General features: G+C 54.3%; 7 protein-coding genes across 7 annotated transcripts; 4 read left to right on the top strand and 3 right to left on the bottom strand.

Annotated features, from left to right (window-relative positions):
• Positions 1–584: 584 nt before the first annotated feature.
• Positions 585–1,649, bottom strand: W97_00546 (uncharacterized protein; the record flags this gene model as incomplete). Its single annotated transcript, XM_007778460.1, has 1 exon — positions 585–1,649. One exon carries the CDS (start codon positions 1,647–1,649, stop codon positions 585–587), a length of 1,065 nt encoding a protein of 354 aa, XP_007776650.1.
• A 2,738-nt stretch (positions 1,650–4,387) lies between these two features.
• Positions 4,388–10,203, top strand: W97_00545 (uncharacterized protein; the record flags this gene model as incomplete). The annotated part of the gene is made up of 3 exons (XM_007778459.1): positions 4,388–9,069; positions 9,118–9,209; positions 9,260–10,203. 3 exons carry the CDS (start codon positions 4,388–4,390, stop codon positions 10,201–10,203), a joined length of 5,718 nt encoding a protein of 1,905 aa, XP_007776649.1.
• Positions 10,204–10,759: 556 nt separating this feature from the next.
• W97_00544 (uncharacterized protein) lies at positions 10,760–13,237 on the top strand (the record flags this gene model as incomplete). Its single annotated transcript, XM_007778458.1, has 1 exon — positions 10,760–13,237. One exon carries the CDS (start codon positions 10,760–10,762, stop codon positions 13,235–13,237), a length of 2,478 nt encoding a protein of 825 aa, XP_007776648.1.
• Positions 13,238–14,068: 831 nt separating this feature from the next.
• Positions 14,069–15,709, top strand: W97_00543 (uncharacterized protein; the record flags this gene model as incomplete). Its single annotated transcript, XM_007778457.1, has 2 exons — positions 14,069–14,383; positions 14,522–15,709. The coding sequence occupies 2 exons, from the start codon at positions 14,069–14,071 to the stop codon at positions 15,707–15,709; spliced, it is 1,503 nt and encodes a 500-aa protein (XP_007776647.1).
• A 169-nt stretch (positions 15,710–15,878) lies between these two features.
• Positions 15,879–17,336, bottom strand: W97_00542 (uncharacterized protein; the record flags this gene model as incomplete). Its single annotated transcript, XM_007778456.1, has 5 exons — positions 15,879–16,082; positions 16,147–16,615; positions 16,681–16,840; positions 16,905–17,032; positions 17,107–17,336. 5 exons carry the CDS (start codon positions 17,334–17,336, stop codon positions 15,879–15,881), a joined length of 1,191 nt encoding a protein of 396 aa, XP_007776646.1.
• A 727-nt stretch (positions 17,337–18,063) lies between these two features.
• Positions 18,064–19,841, top strand: W97_00541 (uncharacterized protein; the record flags this gene model as incomplete). The annotated part of the gene is made up of 3 exons (XM_007778455.1): positions 18,064–18,495; positions 18,661–19,033; positions 19,120–19,841. 3 exons carry the CDS (start codon positions 18,064–18,066, stop codon positions 19,839–19,841), a joined length of 1,527 nt encoding a protein of 508 aa, XP_007776645.1.
• A 65-nt stretch (positions 19,842–19,906) lies between these two features.
• W97_00540 (uncharacterized protein) lies at positions 19,907–21,865 on the bottom strand (the record flags this gene model as incomplete). Its single annotated transcript, XM_007778454.1, has 3 exons — positions 19,907–21,073; positions 21,126–21,642; positions 21,798–21,865. 3 exons carry the CDS (start codon positions 21,863–21,865, stop codon positions 19,907–19,909), a joined length of 1,752 nt encoding a protein of 583 aa, XP_007776644.1.
• Positions 21,866–22,152: the final 287 nt, after the last annotated feature.

The raw sequence follows: 22,152 nt of genomic DNA, 5'->3' as shown, positions 1-22,152 counted from the left end.
GCGTTATGTTGCAATCCGACTGAGGCACAACCTTGGTCAGAAGCCCCCCTCGCCTGCCACCGCTTCCTTGCTCTTGCATGATAGGTTCTGCATTTGATCGTATTAAAGTTACCCATTGCTTCGGGCGTGAAGGTAAAGGGACTGTAGTCCAAACGTGGTTGTCGTCTGTTCAGGATCCAATGTCGTAGGTGTTGGGCAAGTGCCGGCTCGGGATTCTCCTTGGATACATTCGCTGTAGTCATGAGACCATCACTCGAAACAGGAAAGTCAAGATTCACCGCGTGGGTGAGGACGGTAAACAGGTAGGAGGTTGGCTTGCACACAATGCCATTGTGGATAGCGGCGCTGAATTCATCCTTGTTGTGGACGTTGGGAGATTATCTATACTCATGTAATTCGAGCGGCGGTCCTATGCAGCGTACTAATTTACATAACATCATCAACTCATGAGGATTGTTCTCAGCCGAGACACTACTCCGGCCATCAATGACCTTGGCAGGAGGACACTCCGAGTAGCCAATGACAAGAAGAGTCACCAGGCATCTATGCAAACAACACAGCCTATACTGAGCCCCCGATCCAGTTCAATGATTCTTAACACCCAGCACCCTTCTACTTTGCATCCCACTCGCCAAACTCCCACTCTTCGACGAGCTCTTCCTGATCTCAGACTCAAGATCCCAGCTCTGCAGGAACGACTCCGCGTCTTCAAGCGCGGCATCCACGTCAAACTGACTATCGTCTAGCAGCTTCTGCCCGCCTTGGAAAGAGACCTCGTTGAGCGATCCGTACGGCGTAGGGGAGAACGAAGTTATCGCCTGTAGAATTGGCTGGCCAGCGGAGCTTCTAACCGGGCTTGCGTTCGGTGTGGTGGTCGGCATTGGAGCGGGTGGGTCGTCAGCCGGTAGTAGTGACATGGTGACTGACGCCTCATCGGTTGGCGAGGGGGCCGCTGGCGTGGCAGCTCTTGCGGTTCCAGGCGCTGGTATCGGTGTTCGAGCAAGACTGGTAGGTTGAGGCGTCCACAAACTGGCGTCGATGGCTTCTCGTTCGACTTCGCGGTCGGGACTGCTGATTGCTGTGACGTGTTCCTCGGCATCAAAAGCTGCAAAGCTGGCTCTTTTGCCTTGTCTGGGCTTCTTGACCGTACTGACAGCGAAAGGCGATGCCGCGTTGAAGAGGTCTTGCGTCGCCATGGATGCTCGAGTGGTGTGGCGCATGGGTGATGGCCGCACAAGAGAGTTGAAAGCTCTGAATGGCGTAACAGCGTTGATTTGGGGAGCCTTAGTCGGTGAGAGCAACATGTGGTCAGCCTCAGGGGCCAGTTCCGGCTCTGCTTCCGGGGCTTCTTTGGTCGGCGAAACTAACTCCTCCTGGAAGGCTTCCTGCGCGAGGAGGACAGCAGCCTGAGTGGAAAGGTCGCGATTTGACAGGGAGTATGCTGTGGAGTCCTGATGGTCTGGAATTGTCACATGGCTGTTCGGCGGTGGTTGCAAACCGGCGGCGTTGGGATCACTGGTGCTGCTTCTTGTCTCCTCATTAGTTGTCTCCTCATTAGTTGTCTCAAGCTGCTGGTTGCTGGTACGTTCAATTTGCTCGGTCGCAGATTCGCATGGTGGCCGTTCTGCGGGAGAGGACGCAAAGATCATTGTGCGCGGCTTTCTTTTTTGCGGTCTGATCTTCTTCGTAAACGTGTTTTCAGCATCAAAATTTACGGAGGTGCCAGCCGCAATACCGTTGACCAATTTCTGGTAAGCGAAACCAGGTGAGTTTGTGGCGGTAGGAGATGCATTCAACATATATCTTCGCGGTGGCAAAGATGCCTCAGCAGTCGCTTGGTCTACAACAGGTCCTTGCAAGTGCGGATGTAGTTCTGCCGTATCACTCGACTTCTTCGTACTCATCGTCTTCTTTTTTCGGACAGCCTTACTTGTTGTCGCCGCCCCTCTAGGTGTGACGCATCGCTCTGCGGACTCGCGTAGAGCCTGTCTAAACGAGACGATGTCTTCGGTGGATGGGGCTCCATTGCGGACATCTCCTGTAATTGCGTCCAACGACAGACGCTTCGCAGTCATAAGACCTGTCATCAAGGCTGCGTCAGCACTAGACGGCATAGTCGAAGCTGGAGAACTGTTCGCTTCCAAGCACAGTGCTTGCTCGACTGCCAGTTGCGACAGCAGCTTCGCAGAGTGCAACCCTTCAAGGGAAGTAAGGTTGGCTTGCTGACCTGATGCGGCATCCTCATGCTGTACCGTTTCGGTCACTGAAGCGTCATCTGGAGGCTCGAAAGCTTCTTTTGCAACGTTTCGTCCGGTGACTGGCAGTTCAGGCAACGGCGAAGCAAAGTGCCGATTGATTGGCGTAAACCCGCTGTGATGCTTGGTGGACGGCTTTGAGGGGGTACGACCGCGCTGGTGAGGGCTTCCGTTGGGTTTATGTGCAGGAGATTGCTGAGCGATCGGTTCCGGGCTGCGAAGTCTCTCAAGCGGCGAGTGTTTTCTTCCAACAGGAGCATTAACGCCATGCTGAGAGGAGTTCTCTGCTTGATAGTTCCCATTGACCGTTTCGACATCACCGCCGGTATCTTCCGGCAAACTCTTGTTGAACTCTACTAGCGCGGCTTCAATATCTGCGCTGTGATGTCTTGCTCTTAGACTTGTCTGATAGTTCCGACTTGGTGCGACGCTTAGTTCCTCCGAGGGATGTGGCCGACTCGATGATTGACTGTGAGGTGGAGCACTTCCGCTGACGTTAACCCGCAATGAATCGCTGATAGGGGGCTGAGACGGCCCAGTCCCTGGGAAGCTCACACATCTCGCAGAACGTCCGACAAGACTGTGGTCAGGCGAAGGTCCATCAGTGGGCGAATCTCGAGACCCAGGATTCCTGCTGATAGTAACCACATCGGTAATCTGTAATGCAGCCGGTTGGTTGGATGCTCCTTGAGGTAAAGGCGGGAGGGCAGATCTGGCAATCATGCCTGGAGCTCGGAGAGGTTGTCTGAGTATACTGTGCGACGAGGACGGCCGGGATGAAGGGGTACGTGGAGGTTTCGACGGCGTCTCATCGGACTCATTCTTGTCGTGTTGTAGTTCTGGTGTCGACGAAGGCGGCCGTTGACGCTGAAGCCATCTCCGAGTGTGGGCACTGATCCTGACTGTGGGAGGCGGAACCGCTGAAACAGCTTGAGACTCGCCTGCAGCTACAGCAGATAGGCCATCCTCACTCGTAAGATCAACCGGATGCGAAGTCGATTTGCCACAACCATCTTGTTGCAGATCTGCAGCCCTCTGTGCCCGCTGCTCTTTCAGCCGACGCTTGCGCTCTTCTCGCCCTGCGCGTGCCCTTTGCTCGGCCACAGATACTGTTGAACGACGATGTGCATTGCTGTCCGCTCCGTCCACTCTGCCTGCTGTGTTGGACCGCCTCGGCTTCTGCCATGGATTCTTCCAGCGCTCGTCGAATGGACCTTTGAGCAGAGCTGACGCTATGAACACAGCCTTGCCCCCGAGATAGTTTGTTGCATTCTCTTCTATTCGGCGGCGCTTCGCTGCGCGGTTCGCTGACTCTTCCTCCGCATCAGAATCGGGGACGAAGATCTCAGATGGGGGAGGCGATTCAAGCCTCACCTCGGAATAGGCGGGATTCTTGAAGAAGGTTGGCATATTCGGTCGCGTGACGAAGGCATGAGGAGGTTTCGAGAGGATGTTGTCGATGTTGAATGGAGTTGCGCGTGTTTGAAGGTATGAGGGGTGGGTTCGCCGACGTGAACTGTACGAAGCAGCGATTCCGTTTTCTGCCTTGGTGAGGCGGCAATACTGAAATGCGATTGCTTGCTTTGGCGGATGCGTCGCATCTTCTGGTTGTCCTACTCCCCGTACCTTATCTTCTCAGGCAGTCCGTAGCCGATCTGCTGTTATTATTCCCTTATCTTCGTCTTCTCCTGGCCTGGCCTGGCCTCCGCCGTCCATCTGAGGTTGGCATGGTTGGATCACCGCGAAGTTGCCTCCCTGTCAAGCGGGTGTTGCCTCGGTGATCTTTGTGGCGCCGCCGCACGGAGATCTCTTGGGACCACTGCACTTCAAGGCGTTTTCTTGAAACGCGCCATCAGCTGTCGAATCCACAACGCTTTTATTAGTTATGCCGCTACACTTCTCATTGTTATTGGTACACACGGACTAGCACTATTTTATACTACGTCTGCGTACTCCCCACTCACAATCGCAATCCCGTGTTTCTCAACGCACGCGACTAGATCCATGTGCGCGTCACCAAAACAAACCCCCGCGACCCCTTCGGCCTGATACTGGGGGCTCAGAGGCACTGACAGCACGCTTGGATAGCTCAGCACAACTCATCACGACGTTGCTCGTTGGTGTCGAGTTCAATGGCATCGGTCGCTAATGGATGGCTCGATAGCCTCTCCGAAGACTGGGTGTCTCAACCGCGCTCGTCTCCCCCGCCGTCTGTATCGCATACCGTTTCTTCCGCAACGCACAATGCTGCCGATATACATGCTCAGAGCAAGAGCCGGATACCGCGTTTACGAAGTTCATCGGGCGCGTTTCCCTCCGCTCACGGCAGGAGCAATGGCACCCCAAAACGCAGGAGCGCACTGAGCGAACGAAGCGCAAGCGACAACAACGCACTTCCGGACAATTCGCCTCGTGAGGGCTTCAGGAAGGCAACAGCAGGGGCACCCAGCTCACGTTCGCTATCTACGTCCTCCGCCCAGTCAGTGGTCCGGCATGGGACCGTCGAACAGCGCCCACGCCTCACTTCCTCGGGAAATCAAATAGGGAAACACGAAACTCCAGATTGGAAGAGACGGCTCCTGAAGGGGCAGATGGGGTATCAGGATCAGAAAGACTTGTTTAGTCCGATGCCTTTGGAGAACTTGTTTCAAAAGCCCGCCGCACCCCAGTCGATCAGAAATTCCCCAAACGGCAAACGAGGACTATCATTCTTGAAAGGCGTGAGCTCCATGCCCTCAAGCCCCCCTCCTTGGCCGAAAACGGACGGTAATTCAAGTCGAATCCGTTCAAGCAGGATGCAGCCACGGACAGATCAATACGAATCGCAGATTGCCGAGGACGACCAGGAGGATGAACAATTGTCGTCTATCGAACAAGATGAACAATACGACTACAGCGGCCCCGAAGATGACACAGACAGGTTGGAGGCTAGTTTACTGAGGAGCGAGGTGTCTTTACTGCGACCGGAAGTATCGAAGCTACCCATTGGCAAAACGCGGCGAGTCAACGATGGGGCGACGGAGTCTGTGCGGGACGAAGCCACTTCTGACCATTCCCGGACTGCAAGTGGACAAACCGAACTGCGGTATGAGGAGTTCAGCCCCGTCTTTATCTCCAAGCACAACACCACTGATGGACAAATCGATTATGTTGCCCTGTCAAAGTCACAGATCGCCGACCGGTTACGACGACATGATATGCAGGACAACGATTTTGAGCTTTCTACAGTTAGCGACAGCAGACAATCGGAAAGCCTTGCAAACGAGACACTTCCAGAAGACCTTCCTGTAGGCACTCCGGACGTCCTCAATATCGGTGAATTCGTGAGCGTGAGGCGAGGAGGCTACTCGGCCGACGGATCCTTTCAGCGGCGTCTATTGAGTCCATCCCCGTTGAAGTCGATTACTGATCTGAACGATGAGAGCTCTACCCAGCGACGAATTGATATATCTAGGCCTAGCCAGAAGTCTACCGAGGACACAGCGACAGTACTTCCAGCTGCTCCCAGCCCGCCTCTAGTACCGCTTACTCCTGCTAAAAGTGGTCAATCAAACCTCCTGAGCCCCGGGAAAACGAGGTCTTCCGCAAGTCCGCTCAAGCTTTTTGGAGATCATGATACCTTCACCAGTACCCGACTCCATAGAAGGCTGAGCCAGCTTGAAGACCTTGTGCCGGATGAGCTGCAAGCAGAAGGAAAGAGCGCAAGTACGAGGTCTCCAAGAAGACGTAATGCGGACCCTAGACTTTCCTCCCTAGAAGAAACGAGTTTTCAAGATACAGCAAGCCCGAAAGTTACCACCGCGGCGGCGAAGCAGTCTTCAAAACGTCAGTTGTCAACCGGAAGCAATTTCGGACAAGGAGAGCTGGACGAATACCCGTTCCCAGACGACCTGTCCTTTGCTTCCTCAAACGGCGACGACGCGAGTGGGCTCGATATCAGTCGATCACCATCTCCCAGCGCAGCGCCGCCAGGTTCTCAAGCGCAGTTCAAGTTCCGTCTTGGCTCCTCTCCGGAAATCTACAACACGTTCAAGCACAAAGGGAAACTCTCGGAGCGGTCACGGGAGAGTTCCATCACGGTGACGAAGCGGAGTTCCCTCAAGTCTTCCAAAGCCAAGTTAGCTGGCCGACCACTCGCTTCCAATGACTCAGGCAATGTATCGCAGGGTGCTGTAACAGGTAATGCTAAGAGCAAGAGGCCACCAACATCCCCTTATAAAAATCCAACACCAAAACGCCGGCGGACTTTGTGTACCATTGAGATCGACGAGCATGAGGATGTCGTTGTCGAATCTGTTAAGGAGTCGCATACTGCTATACAGTCCATTGTCAGCACAAAGCCCCACAACGCACGGCAAGGGAGCTACAGCAACCCCGTTGACCCAAACACCCTCGCGCAACGGCACATTCTGCGGCCAAGAAATCCGACACCTAGCCAAAGGCGGCGGAATCAGATCCAGGCCGAGATACTTGAGGCGACGGACGCATTTCTTTCGAGCTCGCCAAGGCTTCAGGCTATCCAAGAGCACTTTTCTTCGCCAGCTGCGCCTGGTACCGCCGCCGAAGCTCTCCAAGCCAAAACCATCGCGGGCGAAGTCGCTGCTTTCACCGTACGGGTGGCGCAAGGCATGAAGGATGAAGGTCGCAAGAGATCCGTCACCACGCAAGATTTTCTCGACGAAGCGAGGAGTATTATGGAATACTTCCGCAACAGAGGAAGGCCGATAAGCGCGTTGAGCAGTTTGGAGGAATCAGAGTCAGAACACCCAGATGCTGGCGACGATGCGCCCATCAATACCTCGCTAACTTTCTCCAGGCCACCCAGTCGGGAGGGCCGAAGGAGTGGTTGGAGGTCTGAAGCACCCCAAGATCTCGGTCTGCGTGTAATGAGCCATCTCCGGCATTTCGAAGAGAAGGACGACGAGAACTTCATAGCATCAATGCGATCATTACACCTCAGCCCAGCAAAAGAGCAAAACTGTGTGGACAGCGCTCTACCTATGAGCGAACCGAGTAATATCCGCATCAGTCAGAACCGTTCTTTGGACAATGGCCGTGGTCGCTCGGAGTCTGATGCCACTCAGCCGGGAACCGGGTCCTCGAGGACCACTGCTAAGACGCACACATCTCAGATGTCGGTGGACTCGTCGCTTGGCAGGACTATCAACACAAATGTATCCCGACGGTCAGGTACTGTTGCAACGTTGGGTCCCGAGCTTGTCGTCCCCTTGATAGGCGATCAGGTTGCAGATATGCGCTTCGACAAGGAGCTGGGCAAGTGGGTCAGGACCAAAAGTCCAAAGAAGGATAAGAAAGCGCCTGGTGATATCAGCCATGTTACAGAAAGCGAGGAGGATCCTTTTGGGAATATCCCTGACCTTACGGTGGACGAGATGAACGAACTCGCAAGGAGCGGCCCCGCAACCGTTAAATCGTTTGGTGGACCAGACGCCAAAGCATCTCGCACGATCGATGATGCGACGGTCCATGAAATAGACCACGCTCAGCCCACAGGAGTGGAGGCGCAAAGTAGTCGGCCGACAACACGTGGAACCACCGAACCTACATTGGGAGATGCCAGTACCGTCCCTTCGAGATTCTCCAATTTTGGATCAAGCGGACCCCAAATCGAGACTCGGGCTACCTCATGGAGCGAACAGGGCACGGTAAACAAAGCAATGGGAAATATTCAAGCGCATTCCACCGCGTCCATTGAGCCACAGGGAGCCAGTGAGGGAATAGAGCACGAGTTTCAGATTAATGAGGGCCGTACCGATAAGCCTGTTAACAAGTTGCTTCCAAAGGTCCGCAATGTGACTATCTCCTTCTCATCCCCTGTAGTGCCGCGGGTCCACCGCCTGGTCACCGAGGAACGCGTCCTCCAGAGAGAGAACAGCATCCTTTCAGCTCCAGACGACCTTGAACCACAGAAATCAGCCCGGATAGAGCAGCTAGCGAGTCAACACAGCACTTCAAACGCACATCCCTTTGTGACATCTTCAAGCGGTCTCTACCGTGGCGCGAGTCGACAAGTATCCCAATACTCGAGAGTCCCCAGGCCATTGGCAACACCCAGGTTTCTTGACAACAGCGAGTTTTCCGCGACCGTTACTCCACCCGACAAGCCCCGGATGCAGCTTGCCGTCAGTGTCTCCGGTACGTTCGCCGTGGAGGGCAAGCACGGAGGCGCGGTGCAGCAGGTACATCCTGCACTTCCAGATCATGCCGAGTTCAGCTTCCTCCTCAGCGACCTACCCGACTTCACTGTCAACCAGGTTGACGAGCGCGAGCTACCAGTAAGGACTTTAGTACGACGTCAAGGCAACTTCGTGACCAAAGCCACCGAAGACCGGTACGAGCAGGGCACGAAGGAGCTGGTCAAGGCTCTCCAAGATAGCTACGCTGATGAGCCTTACTGGGAAGACGTGCGGAAGCTCGACCTTCACGAACGTGCACTACCTACTCTTCACCGGCTGGATGAGTTCTGCTATCGTGTTGACGAGCTTGATGTATCTGGCAATTACCTGACTCACCTCAGCGGCGCACCTTGCACCGTCCGGAAGCTGCACGTGCAGAAGAACGCGTTGACAGGCCTCACGTCTTGGGGACACCTGATGCATCTTCAGTATCTGGATGTATCTGGGAACGACATTGATACTTTGGAGGGCTTTGGCGGGCTCATCCACTTGAGGGAGCTCAAGGCGAATGACAACCGTCTCACTAGTCTGGAGGGAGTGCTTCATCTGGATGGTCTGATGTCTTTGACTGTGTCAAGAAACAAGATCCAGGAAGTCGACTTCACGGAGACCAACCTGTGAGTAGACACTCATATCATAGAAGAAGCCATTGCTAACCTCGCCAGCATGTCTCTGACCGAACTGGACATGAGTGGCAACGAGCTTTCCGCGCTGCGCAACTTACAGTGTTTGCCGCGGCTTGCTAGCCTGAACCTGGGTAAGACACTTTCTCCTCCCTCACAAGCATGAACTCGCTAATTTGCGTAGACCAGAACTCGTTCGAGGAGTTCACCACCAATACTCTCCAGACCCAGCCATGCCCATCCCTACGCACTCTCCGCCTCCAATCCAACGACCTCCGCCTCATAGACCTCTCGACCAGCTGCCCCAACCTCGAGCGCCTCCACCTCGACCGCAACCAGCTCACGCCCCAAACCCTCATCGGCTTCTCCTCTCTCCACAACCTCCACACCCTCTCAGCTCGCGATCAACGCGTCGCCTCTTCCCTCTCCTCCCACACCCTCCGCCACTGCTTCATGGACAACGCCGACATAACCACTCTCCTGATCTCCGCAAACCACATCCCCCGCTTCGAGATGCGGCACCACTTCCTCAACCTCCAGCGGCTCGAGCTCGCGTCATGTGGCTTGCAGGCCTTACCTGAGAAGTTCGGGATGCTGGCGCCGAATGTGAGGGTACTGAATCTTAATTTCAACGCGTTGAGGGATTTGAGGCCGTTGCTGGGGATCAAAAAATTGAATCAGCTGAGCTTGGTTGGCAACAGGCTGGCGCGGTTGCGGAGAAACCTCGCCGTGCTGTCGCAGTTGAAGACGCTGAGAGAGTTGGATTTGAGGGAAAACCCGTTTGCGGTGGGGTTCTATCTTCCTGCCGCCGAAAACAGAGTCGCGACTCGCAACGCATCGTCAGAGGAGGCTGACGAGGACCGGGACATGCACGTCCTGCCGATGGGAGACGTGGAGAGGGATCGGCAGTACCTGGCGAGGCTGGACGAGGACACGAAGTTGAGGAGGAGGGTGTATGAGATGCTGCTCGCGAATAGCTGTAAGGAGCTGAGGACGCTGGATGGGATGGAGTTTGATCGCGAGCGCGTGTTGGTCAAGGATGAGATTTGGGATCGGCTGCTGTCTTTGAGGATTTTGAAAAAGTCGGGAGGGGGTTCGGAGCTTGGTTTGGAGGGCGAGGACGCGTGACGACGCCCGAGAGGCTCTGTCAAGGGCGCTGTTGGATACTTGTGGTTTTAGTGAGCATTGTTGGGGCGTTCATGGAGAGTTGAATGCAGTTAGCATCTTGGGTAATGAGGGATGAACCGGCATCTTTCTTGTAAAACGCACGAAGTATCTGTTTTGCTAGATGCATCGCAATGCAAGTATTTATGTCTACTTATTACCAACCGATAAACTCGTCCACCATTATTGCATGTGTACTCCAACGAGGTGTTTCCGCAGCCCTATTCGGTCTAGCTGAAACCTTTTCCATCAACTCTGACACCCGCACTTGAGAAACCTCATGCGAGACCAAACTGCATACCCATTTTTTTTGTAACTCATCCACGAATTGCGGAAATTTGCATATCCTAAATATAGGAGCGAGATGCCATGCATGACATCGTTGGTCTAGAACAAATCCCGATCGGAACTTGCCCAGAGAAGGTCCACTTTATTTGGACTTCCCGTGACTGCATTACATTATCATGTTGTTTGTTTTCTACAGGCCCTCAACCATGTTGACAACCACTATCCACCCAGCATGGCCGCTACGCCTGAGCAAGCGAGAGCACTCGAACTTGCACAAGACGCCACTAAACACATAGCCGTGGGCGACTTTGCCCAAGCCGGGCGGTCGCTGCGGGAGGCATCGAGCATCGCCCCAGAGGATCCGGCAATAAAAGCAATATGGCAGAATCTTAAGGTTGAAGAAAGCAGAAGCGCGGTTCTCAAAGCATGCCGAAAGTGGCTCAAAACGAAAAACGAGGATGATGGCGAAGCAGCGTTGGACGTCTTACACCACACCCAGTTCACGGACGATGTCGCCAAGGAAGCCATGGAGGTCCTCGTGGAGTTCGCTGGAGAAGACGACATGGCAGACCAGCTTACTGCGGAACTCCTGAAGCATCGAGGAGCCAGACGTCTCCTAGCAAGCCGATTCTCCGGGAAACCTCATTTCGTCTGGATGCGATTGTGGGAAAGAGGTGACGACAGCGTCGATGCGCTTACTACTATGCTTCTGGACCCTGAATCCTGGCCGTCAGAGAAAGCCCGCATTGCGGCTGAAAGAGATGTGTTCCAATTGGCACTGGCAATGCTGATGGCGGCCGGGCTCGATCACCCTGATCGTGCAATGAAGGCCATCTCGCGGCTCCTGGCCGCAGAAGCATCCCATCTCCACGGCCTCATCGACGCTGACGGCTTCGATGTCATCCTCTCTTGCTTGGACATCCGCCTACCGAACACGCTTCGGAGCCAGGCTACCCTGGCCACCGCGAAGCTCATGGAGCTTTCCCCAGACACCGGCCGGAAACTGATCAAGAGTTTTGTAACATCGAGATTCCTTAAGCCGACTACGGAGAGTTTGATCGTAGCCTGTTCTGCGTCTGCTGCAATGTTCCCTCTCGCCCCTCCCGCCGCCGCGAAGCTCTTCCTGACAGATGGATTTGCTGGGCAACTCGTCCACCTAGTCAAGGGTCACAAGAGCACCAGACTGGAACAAGCGGCACTGGAGCTACTCAGCGCTGCTTGCATTGACAAGGCATGCCGCGAAGCTATCAGCACCATGTGCAAAGACTGGTTGCAGGGTATCGTGGACAGCGGAACGGACAAGAGGAGGTCCAACCTCGCTGCTCTTATTCTCGTTAAGTTAAGCGACGCGAAGCCGGACAATGGCGGAACTGAGCAGAAAGTATCTGAAGTCGGTAAAGATGATCAAGCGGAACTTGTGCAGCGCTTCAAGAGCATGGTACTGGAATCTGGTGGCAGCGGCATCCAGGACTCTGTGGAAGGACTCGCATATGCTTCTCTTCGGCCAGAGGTTATGGAGGAGCTCGTCAACGACAGCGCCTTCTTGCGTGAGCTTATTACAGCTTTGCAGGATCCTGCTTCTGGCCCGTCACTTGCCTTCGGCGGACTGACTATTCTATCTAACGTTACGGCGTACAGACCCACTCTTTCGGAGGAGCAGAAGAAGATGTCACAACTGAAAGCTTACGCCAACGCATCAAAACCGCAGGCTGCGGATCCACTGGACGACGATGCACATGTCACGGCTCGCTGTCAAAAGGTCCTCAACGCGGGCGTCGTACCATTACTGGTCTTCTATAGTCGACGAGTCTCCCCAAATCTTCAAAATCTTATATTCCAGATCCTCGTCTCCATCTCCAAAGAGCCAAAACACCGCGGCCTCATGGCCCAGCAAGGCGCTGCAAAGCTGCTCCTCCAGCTCACCGAACCACCGTCCTCCAAACCGACGCCAACTCCAGAAGATGCGGCACCCACCTCCTCATCGACCCGCACAGCCGCCCACGCACTGGCCCGCATTCTCATATCCGTAAACCCGGCCCATCTCTTCACTACCAGCGCCGCTCTCCCCATCACATCCGCTATCCGCCTCCTCAGCACCCTGCTCACTCCTGACCCCACCACCGAGCAGCGCGACCTCCTCCCCCTCTTCGAGGGCCTTCTCGCACTCACCAACCTCGCTTCCCACGACGACCCCGCGCGCACCGCCATCCTGCGTCTCGCGTTCCCGGCCCTTGAGGACCTTCTCCTCTCCTCGCATACTTTCATCCAGCGCGCCGCCGTCGAGCTAGTCTGTAACCTGATGGCCTCGCCTGAAGGCGTCGCGAAGTTCGCAGACGGGAGCAAGCAGGCGATTCAGCGACTACACGTGCTGCTTGCCCTGGCGGACGCGGAAGATCTCGCCACGAGGCGCGCGGCGGGGGGTGCGTTGGCCATGTTGACGGAGTGGGATCAGGCGGTTGAGGCGGTGCTGGCACGGGAGAGGGGCGTGGAGATTTTGCTGGGGCTGTGTGGGGAGGAAAATGAGGAGTGTGTGCATCGTGGGGTCGTGTGTGTGGGGAATTTGGTGAGTGCGCCGGAGGAGGTGGGCGTGAGGGCTAGGGAGAAGGTCAAAGCGGAGGGGGGAGTGGAGATTTTGAGAGAGCTGCTGGGGAAGACTAAGAACCAAGAAATTTTGAGAGCAGGTGTGGAAGCGCTGAAGGCATTGGCTTGAAACGTTTTCGAGCGGGGGGCCGTTGGGTGGGAAGCCGGAAGCGCGATCTCTCTGGCTTGACCTAGAACGCGCCGTTCATGATGGCGTTACGGATATTGGCCGGCCAGTGCTACAATTCACGTTGTGCCTGTCCAGATGTGAAACCACACTCCCTAGACGATATATTCTGATACACTAGAGCGTCCACAATCACTCTGTGCGCTGCAGGAAGATGTCTGATGCGCCAGATCAAGCGCCGCCATGGAGGAGAATACCTACTCGGTTGACTTCCCGGCGACGACTATGAGTTTTAAAGCATTACGAGCGTCTTAGTTACCGGCTATCCAGCGGTCATTGGCCCAGCGTTTGAGCGAGCACGTGATAGACCACCTAGCACTTTTCAACCCAAGCTTGTCTGTAGGTCACTCTGATTCCCAATTATTTCCTAACTGCAACTTAGTTATACTGAGAATTGTACAGTGCTACTCCCACCCTGCATGACTAAGCTCCAAGACACTAAAACAGTATGTACATCTGACAAAACACCTACACGCGGGACTTCTTCGGATCTTTGGCCGCCTGGCGGAATCTAGAGATGGCTACGATTACCGTCTTTGGAAGCGGGCAGGCGACCCTGGAAGTGCCTCCTGTTTCCCGAAACCGCCATTGCGGAGCATTGAGCCTTCCTCTAGCTCTTCGCTCCTGGTTAACCTCACGCCCATAGCATTTTATTGCGGGCAATACTCCGCACATATTGTGACATTTACAAGAGTTACCTTTCCTGTGTGAGTCTTCGAAAACGACACCGTCGTTGGTTTGCTATTCTCCAAAGAACGGACCTTACAGGCAACCATGTCTTTCCCCTCTACAAGCAAACTTCAGTCCTTTCCTTCCAAGCCTCGCGTGTTCATCCTTTCAGACATCTCCAACGAGCCTGATGACGCCGAATCCCTGGTCCGCTACCTTCTGTACTCAAACCAGTTTCAAACGGAGGGACTTGTAGCCGTGACTTCAACATGGATGAAAACAAAGGTTTGTCCGCAAGACATGGAGAAGATCATAGATGCGTACGAAGGCGCAGTGAGCAATCTCAATGCACATGCGCATCCAGACTCTCAATACCCCTCTGCCCAGTATATGAGGGGTCTTATACGGAAAGGAGCGGAGGTGAGCTTTTCCTGGTTCACATGCTCCGATCTATCACCGTTCCCCAATGGTATATTCAGCTATAGGGTATAGCCGGCTTGTTACCTCTCGGTTTGCAATTCTCTATCAGCCGGGCGAGTGTAAGCTGAAACCGGGCAGACTTATGGCATGACCGCTGTAGGAGAGGACATCCCGCTTAGTGATGGCGGTAAACTTCTCTTGGAGAGGATCAAAGCTCCGACGGACGAGCCCTTGTGGGTGCTTTGCTGGGGCGGAACGAATGCTCTGGCGCAGGTCTTGCTTAAGATCAAGAACCAAGAGTCAGCACCCGACGCCGCCCGTTTACGCAAGAAACTGCGAGTCTACGCGATATCCGACCAAGATGACACGGGAGCCTGGATTCGCAGCAACTTCCCCGACGTCTTCTACATCTCCTCAGTCCATGGCTGGAATCAGTACGGCTTAGCTGCATGGACTGGGATATCGGGAGACAAGTATTACGGGTTCGACGAGGGTGGGCCGGACTTCTCTAAGCTGACGAAGGAGTGGATCAAAGAGAATATCCAGATCGGACCGCTGGGGTCAGCATATCCGGATTACCTGTTTATCCCTGAAGGAGACACGCCTACATTCCTCTATCTCATCCAGAACGGACTTGGTGTACCCGAGCACCCCGATTATGGTTCTTGGGGCGGCCGCTATGCTCTAACGGATATCAGCAAGAGCGGCTTGAGCAGCAAGCATTATAGCGATGCTGTCGATCGCGTCACGGGCGCTGACGGTAGGAGATACGCTTCGAACCACGCTACCATCTGGAGATGGCGGGATGCGTTCCAGAATGATTTTGCGGCTCGTATCCAATGGACGCTCTCAGGAGATCTCGGGAAAGCAAACCATCATCCGGTCATATCCATCAACGGTCACGGCGGAGTGGCACCCTTGCAAATCGAGCAGGAAGCCGGTTCAACCATAGTGCTTGATGCAAGCTCGACCTACGATCCGGACGAGGATGACAAGCTGACGTTCAATTGGTTTCACTACCGAGAGCCTAGCGCTACACAGTGGTGGGTTGAAGCCGAAGTGACTGAGCTTGGGATCAAGAAACTCGATTCGGAGGGCCGGAAGGTTGAGGTGCAGTTGCCGGGCCCGGAAAAATGCGCCGTGGAGCTTATGAGCAGGAAGGCTGTCTCCCGAGGGCAGCTGTTGCATCTCATTCTCGAGGTCAAGGATAGTGGGACGCCTCCTTTGACGAGTTATCGGAGAGTGTTGATCCAGACTACTAATAAGGACTTGAGAGGAGGCGGGGAAGGGGCTGATGCGATTGGAGACGCGATGGGAAACATGTAATAACGGCTATATCACATGTGGTATTCCGCATCAGAACGATGTATAAATACAGTTCATAGCTCTCCAGAAGGGTACATCTGACTTGCTCATCAAAGGTTTCTCTAGCGAAAGATAACGACATGATCTGCCGTGAACTGGAGAAGAGGATTGAACTTGCACTACCTCTTGATTAAAAACCAGCGTCCACGTCGTCAACTATCTGTACCTTGATGCTGCCTTTACTGAGATCTGAGCAAAGTTGAAGGGCGTCCAGGGCGTTCTCCAACGGGAACACATGCGAAACGAGCTTCTTCAGATCGAGAACTCCACCGCTCAAGCAAGCGATGCCCGCAGGCCAAGTATCACGGTATCGGTTGATAAATTTGAGATCAATCTGCGAGGAAGGAGAAATTCCCGTGTCAGCATGTCTCACCAATTGGAAGCTCGTGATATCCTACCTCGGCCAACGACATGTGCATAAAGGGTAGGTTGTTCATGACCGACCGTCCCACTCCGATCACCATGACCGTACCGCCCCTCCTTACTGTGAACGCAGCCGTGCAAATGCTGCTCTCTACACCCGTACACTCCAAGACTGTCTGCGGGGCAGAACACTCGTCCTGGCCGAACAACTTCCGTATCGCTCTGGCATTCCCTTCAGCATCTAGAGACCGATCTACCTGATACGTCGTGCAGCTGGGTACAAACTCCTTCGCGAATGCTAGGCGGCGGGGCTCCAGATCGGTGATGACAAGCGGATGAGCACCGGATGCGCGAGCTGCGGCAAGTGCAATGAGGCCGATGGGCCCGGCACCGCATATCAGGGCTGCGCGGCCGAGACCGAGCCGCGAGCTGTTGATGCCGTGCATGACGACGGAGAGCGGTTCAAGGAGCGCGCCCTCGGCGAAGCTGACATTATCCGGAATCCTGGCCGATGGTTAGACTTCGACTTCAAGTAGTAAATTAGGAAGCTGGGAGTTCATGAAACTGACTTGTGTAGCCACTTCGCCGGGTGGACTTTGTATCTCTGAAGGGTGCCACGATAGGGGTAAACGCCGGCGAATTTTACGTCTTCGCAGAGATTGTACCGGCCCTCCATGCACAGAAAACAATTTCCGCAGGGTACACCGGGCTCCACCGCTACTCTGTCCCCTGTGTCAGAGAGTCAGAGAGTCAGAGTGTCTTGAGAATCTCGGCGTCCCTCCCGCATACGTACCAGGCTTAATATTCAAAACGCCTTCTCCGCATCTCAATACAATTCCGGCTGCCTCATGGCCCAGGATGCAATCACCCTCGACCACAAGTGACCCAATCCGTCCCGTTTTCCAGAAATGGATATCCGATCTGAGCATAGAGTGCATTAGCAACTCCTTCTCACATATGCCAATGCAAGTTTCATGTCCCTGCGTATAACTTACCCGCAAACTCCAGTAGCCTTGATGTGTAGAAGGACTTCTCCACGCTTTGGCGCGTATACCGGGGCGTCTACTTGTTTCAGTTGGTGATCTGCAGTGGTCTGCAATGAGGGATTAGGAAGAGGGCCATGAAGAGTCTCGTTGGCGAGAAGCTCAGTCCCATTTGCTTTGGTTGCGGGAGGGTTTGATATGCTATCGTGTGCGGGCTGCTCGAGGAGGATTGAAGGAGCCATCCCGATTATCGGACAAGGTGTTTAACGAGAACTTTGGTGATCTGATTGCTCAAATACTGCTAATTCAACAGAAGAGGCAAGCAGCGGTGTGTTGAAGGGATGCAAAAGGATTCATGAGTTGACCTTAGCGAGGCAGAAGGGAAAAAGCATGAATAGTCGGCGATGGTATAGAGACAGGATAGAGAGATGATGCATGGCGGATTACCGTGCATGCGCTGCCGACGACTTTACCGTCTTTACCCGGCATTCTGGTTTGGGCAATGGATTGAGATCAAACCATCCTGCCTTACCTACGGGGCCAGACGAGGGAAGAGAGATGTCCGGTCACTTTTTCCGGGGGATCCTCGGCAAATATCTTGGTTGTGCTCCGTTTCCGTTCACAGTCAGTGGCTACGATTACCGTTTCTGGAGAGCCTCTGGGGTCGTACTCGTAATCCCTCATGTTTGCCGAAACACGACCAGTCTAGCCAAGGTAGTATGTGTACCTTTTCAGTTTGCGTGGTCTTTCGGTCTCTCTCGAAATGCAATATGCCTGTACTTAGTGTAGCAATGAGAGTAAGGAAGGTAGCTCGTGATGCGGCAGTCGACTGTGAGGTGAACGGTCTGGCGTTTCCCCCATGGCCCCACACTCCTTGCGGCCATAGACTTTATGCGCTACCACGTGACCATTTACATACCTCCTCCAGCTGTCAGACTATCAATCCAATCGATATTTGCCCTGTACACGATGCTCCCTTCCGATGCTGGCTCCACGACTGCCAACAAACGGCGAAGGCTCAATGACCATCCCCACCATGATCTCCAATTCTCAGATCTGTTTTCTGCCGGGCTCCTACCTACGCCCAGCACCCCAGCTGATTCCTCGTTCCAATTTGCGACACAGTCAGTGGACGGGACAGGAGGCACCCCTCTGGGATCCATAGATTTCAGCCACTGGAGTCTGGATGAGTTCTCGCATGACCCAGTCTACTTGGCCTCGCAGGAAGAGCTGAGATGTCTGCTCTTCTCCACCGCCCAGTCCGCCGCGCCTACACGCGCTGGCAGTCCGGCTGGTGGCACGGAAGATGAAGATAACATGCCGCATCAAATGCGGGAGATTTTGTCAAGCAGTAAACGGGTAGAATATCTGAAGAATTATATCGGCCAGGTGGCGCCTTGGGTAAGATATCCCACCTGAACCTCCTTTACCTCCCTGATCCTCCGCTTTCACACATCCGGCTTCCCCAGGGAAACCTCTAGAACGCTCTCAAGTCCAATCATATTTCGTTGTTCTGAATCTTTTATCAGTTCGACTTGAGGCATGTATGTCTGATTAAACACACAGCTTGACATGTTCGACAGTCGCCACGCCTTCGGCATTCAACTCCCTGCTCTAGCTCGAAACTCTCCCGCATTACTTTATGCCATTCTCGCCATATCCGCACGCCAAATGGAGCGGAAGAGAGGAGCACAAGACTCCTTCGACAGTATAGAGCTGTATCAGGAAGCAATCCGGCTGCTGACTCCGCTTCTCCAAGTCCGTGACCAAAAAGTCATCGCCACCTGCGTGCTCTTGTGCTGTCTAGAGATGATGTCGGCCAGTGCGCAGGACTGGCGGCGGCATCTGGAAGGATGTGCGGCGTTGTTCGATGCCTTTGGCATCCATGGATTTGGCAATGAATTGCCACAGGCCGTCTTTTGGTGCTATGCGAGAATGGGTGAGTTTTTTCATTACGTAGTCATGTCTGGAGCCTACAATATATCCGTAAAGGCTCGTATCTCGGATACTGACAACCAAATGCAGACCTCTGCGGTGCCCTCATATCTGACGGCACTCAGAGCACGCTTCTCGAGCCGTCGAAATGGCTTCCTCTTGAGAGTTGTCACAATGAGGCGGCCGGCCTGTTCCTGAAGTCCGAATCACCCGACATGCATGCCAATTACGCGGTTTATCTATGCTCAAAAGTATGCGAGCTTGTATCAGACCGCACGAAGTACACTGAGCTAGGCGAGGAGAACGGCTGCACCGGCCAAGCCTTCGCCGACCGCTGGTTGGCTCTCTGGCAAGACCTGCAGAACTGGCTTACTCACCGGCCAACCGAGCTGCTTCCCGTACAGACCATCGACTCCAAGCCCTTCCCTCAAATCCTCTTCGTGCACTGGGCGGCCATTTCTTCAAACCAATTGCAGCACACCGCATGCATTCTCCTCCTCAACACGATGCCGAGGCCCATGAAACTGGGTTTGGGCTCCAGTGGCTCCATGTTGTGGCATGCAAAGCGCATATGCGGCATCTCGTTGACGAATCCGCATCAAGGTTGTTTGAATAACGCCATTCAACCGCTTTGGATCGCAGGCAGGCTCCTCAGCCACAAGTCGGAGCATGCACTGATCGTTAAGCTCATCAGAGCTATCGAATCTTTAAGCGGATGGGGCACCTGCTGGCGCATTCGCGATCTCGAGATTGCTTGGGGGTACAAAGTCCGCAGAGACGGACGTGAGGAGAAAGCCAACCGTCCTTCCTGACCATTGATAGCATCCAGATGCAAGCTGTACCGGATACGGCCGGCTGGGCGTTCTCGGACATATCATCAGTTTGCCTCCGCAAGATGCCACTCTTCACGCAGAGTACTCAGGCAGTCATTGATATTCCATCCCGTAAGAGCTTTGATACGCTCGAAACCCTGCAGGATGGCGAGTTGTTGAGATTCATGGGTCATACACCTCGCAGCGACTAGCAAAGATGAGATCAGGCAGAGATCCCAGGACTCACGACGGTCATTGTGCAGAGCGATGTTGCATATGCGTTGAGCATGCCAAAGTGGGGACACGATCGACGAATGACGGTACGTCAGTCCCAGTGTTCGCGGCTTGTTCTGCAGAAGCAGAAGCATGGCCGTGTGGTAAAGCTGATTCGCAAAGATCGCCGCTCCGTTGGTGAACAATATCACCGGGAAGGCGTTTTCATGAGCGTCAGTCCCTTGCCAGGATTGTAGCTCGACCATGGCCTGGAACTCTTCCGGTCGACTGCTGTACCATACATCGAGTTCCTCGAATAACGCTTTCCAGCTCTTTAGTGGATTTCGCCGCGATTGCGAGTCAGCGGAAACGGACGCTTCGACATCCCTGCTACAGAAGTTAACGGTTCTAGCGCAGAGAAGAAGCGGGCCGTGGGCATAGTGGAACATCTCTCCAAACATGTCAGCCGAGCAACGGGCTAGTGTTGCGTTGCTGGATATTGGAAATGGAATATGCACCGGTGCTCCGGTGTGAAGCGCAGCACTGAGCTCTATGAACGGGTTTAGCCCATCTCTATCCCAGTGTGGCTCGGGCATGGAACTCCGGCCGGTCTGACTATGCTCGGCTTGCTTACCTATTCTCAAGGATAGCCAGCGAACTGCTACTACCAGGTCAGTGCCAGCAGCCTGCAATGAAAGCGCGTCCGCAAACTTCGCGCGATAATCCAGATCCAGATCCTGTGCCCACGCCTTCGGGATGTCGGAGATGAAGTAACAAACCCTCCGTAGCATCACAGCCAGAGATCCCGTGAAAGCCTCTATCCCGGAGTCGCGGCTTTGATGCGCTTCCGAGAGGCAGATGTAGTCCCTACTCTCCGAACCGGGCTGCGATCCGAACGAGCTGAGGTGGTTCGCGGAGGCTGCTGAGAGTGCTAGCACCGCCCAACGGACGGTTTCACAGTCCATCGCCAACCGAGGCACCGTAACTCCGAACAATTGTCCCAAGTCACATATATCCAGCTGTGCTTGAGTCAGCCACTGGATGTGCCTCTGACGTTGGAGCAATACCTACCCATGGAGCTACTTCGTATCTATAATGTCTCATGAGTTCAAGCATTCGTTCTTGTGATATATTGCTTGCTTCTGTGCTGCTTGCTCTTATGCCGCTTAGACTCATGCTAGGCTCACGGCGCGCGTCCGCGTTATTTTTCTGGTGTTGATGTTCTAAAACTTCTGGTGAAGCTGTTCCATCTCCCAGTACGGGCAAAGAGAGCCGCCGCGTGGTGTGATTGAGATTCGACGAGTTGGGGATGTTCGAAGGAGCCATCAAGCTCGCCCCATTTCCTGTACCTAATGCAAGCAGTCCACGGACAGCAAATTCATAGCGGTCGCCCAGCACCATGCCCGCCTGCTGGAATGCTGCATCGGCTTGACAGTTCGTGTGCCGCTCTTGCGGGACAGCAGGGTCCCAAGCAGCAACACTCGTATCATTGTCATCGTAGCGGCCATCGTATTCGTACTCTGGGCTGACTTGCTGGGCTATCAAGTTGTCGCTTTGCGGAAGAATTGCTTCATCTATAGCTTGACCGCTTCGCGTGTCAGAGTTGGCCTCGCTCACTGACGTTGCGTCTCCCGGCGCTGTAGCATCTTGCACGTCTCTCTGAGGCTCCTCATTGACGAACTGTAGGCCTGGTAAATGCGGGTTCAGGAGTCATTGGTGCCAGTATAGGCATTGACAGCTTACGCAGAGGTTGGTGTATCGTGAGGATATTGCGGCGGCGGCTGCGTCAGCTGGTAAAACGGTATAGGCATTTTTCTCAAGAAAGGTCAACTGCGATCTGTATTGACATTCAAAACTTTTATCGATGCAATTCTGACACCGCGGTTTGCCTTCGTCACCTAGAGAGGGAAATGATGATGAGCGCTCTCCCAGACAGCGGGCTGCTTGGCAGCTCCAGGCCCTCACGAACAGGGGTTAGCCTACACTTCCGCCTTCTGACACGACACCTCAGACATCCCGTCCTGCACCGCTTCGGTGGAGGCGGGGATAAATATTGAGCAGGCTGAATTGGTTTGGCCATGAAGGGTTGTGGGGAAGG

Source organism: Coniosporium apollinis, assembly GCF_000281105.1.
Source record: "Coniosporium apollinis CBS 100218 chromosome Unknown supercont1.2, whole genome shotgun sequence".
NCBI classification, from domain to species: domain Eukaryota; kingdom Fungi; phylum Ascomycota; class Dothideomycetes; genus Coniosporium; species Coniosporium apollinis.
Note: the sequence above shows the minus strand (reverse complement) of the source record. Positions and strands in the feature narration are given on the sequence as shown.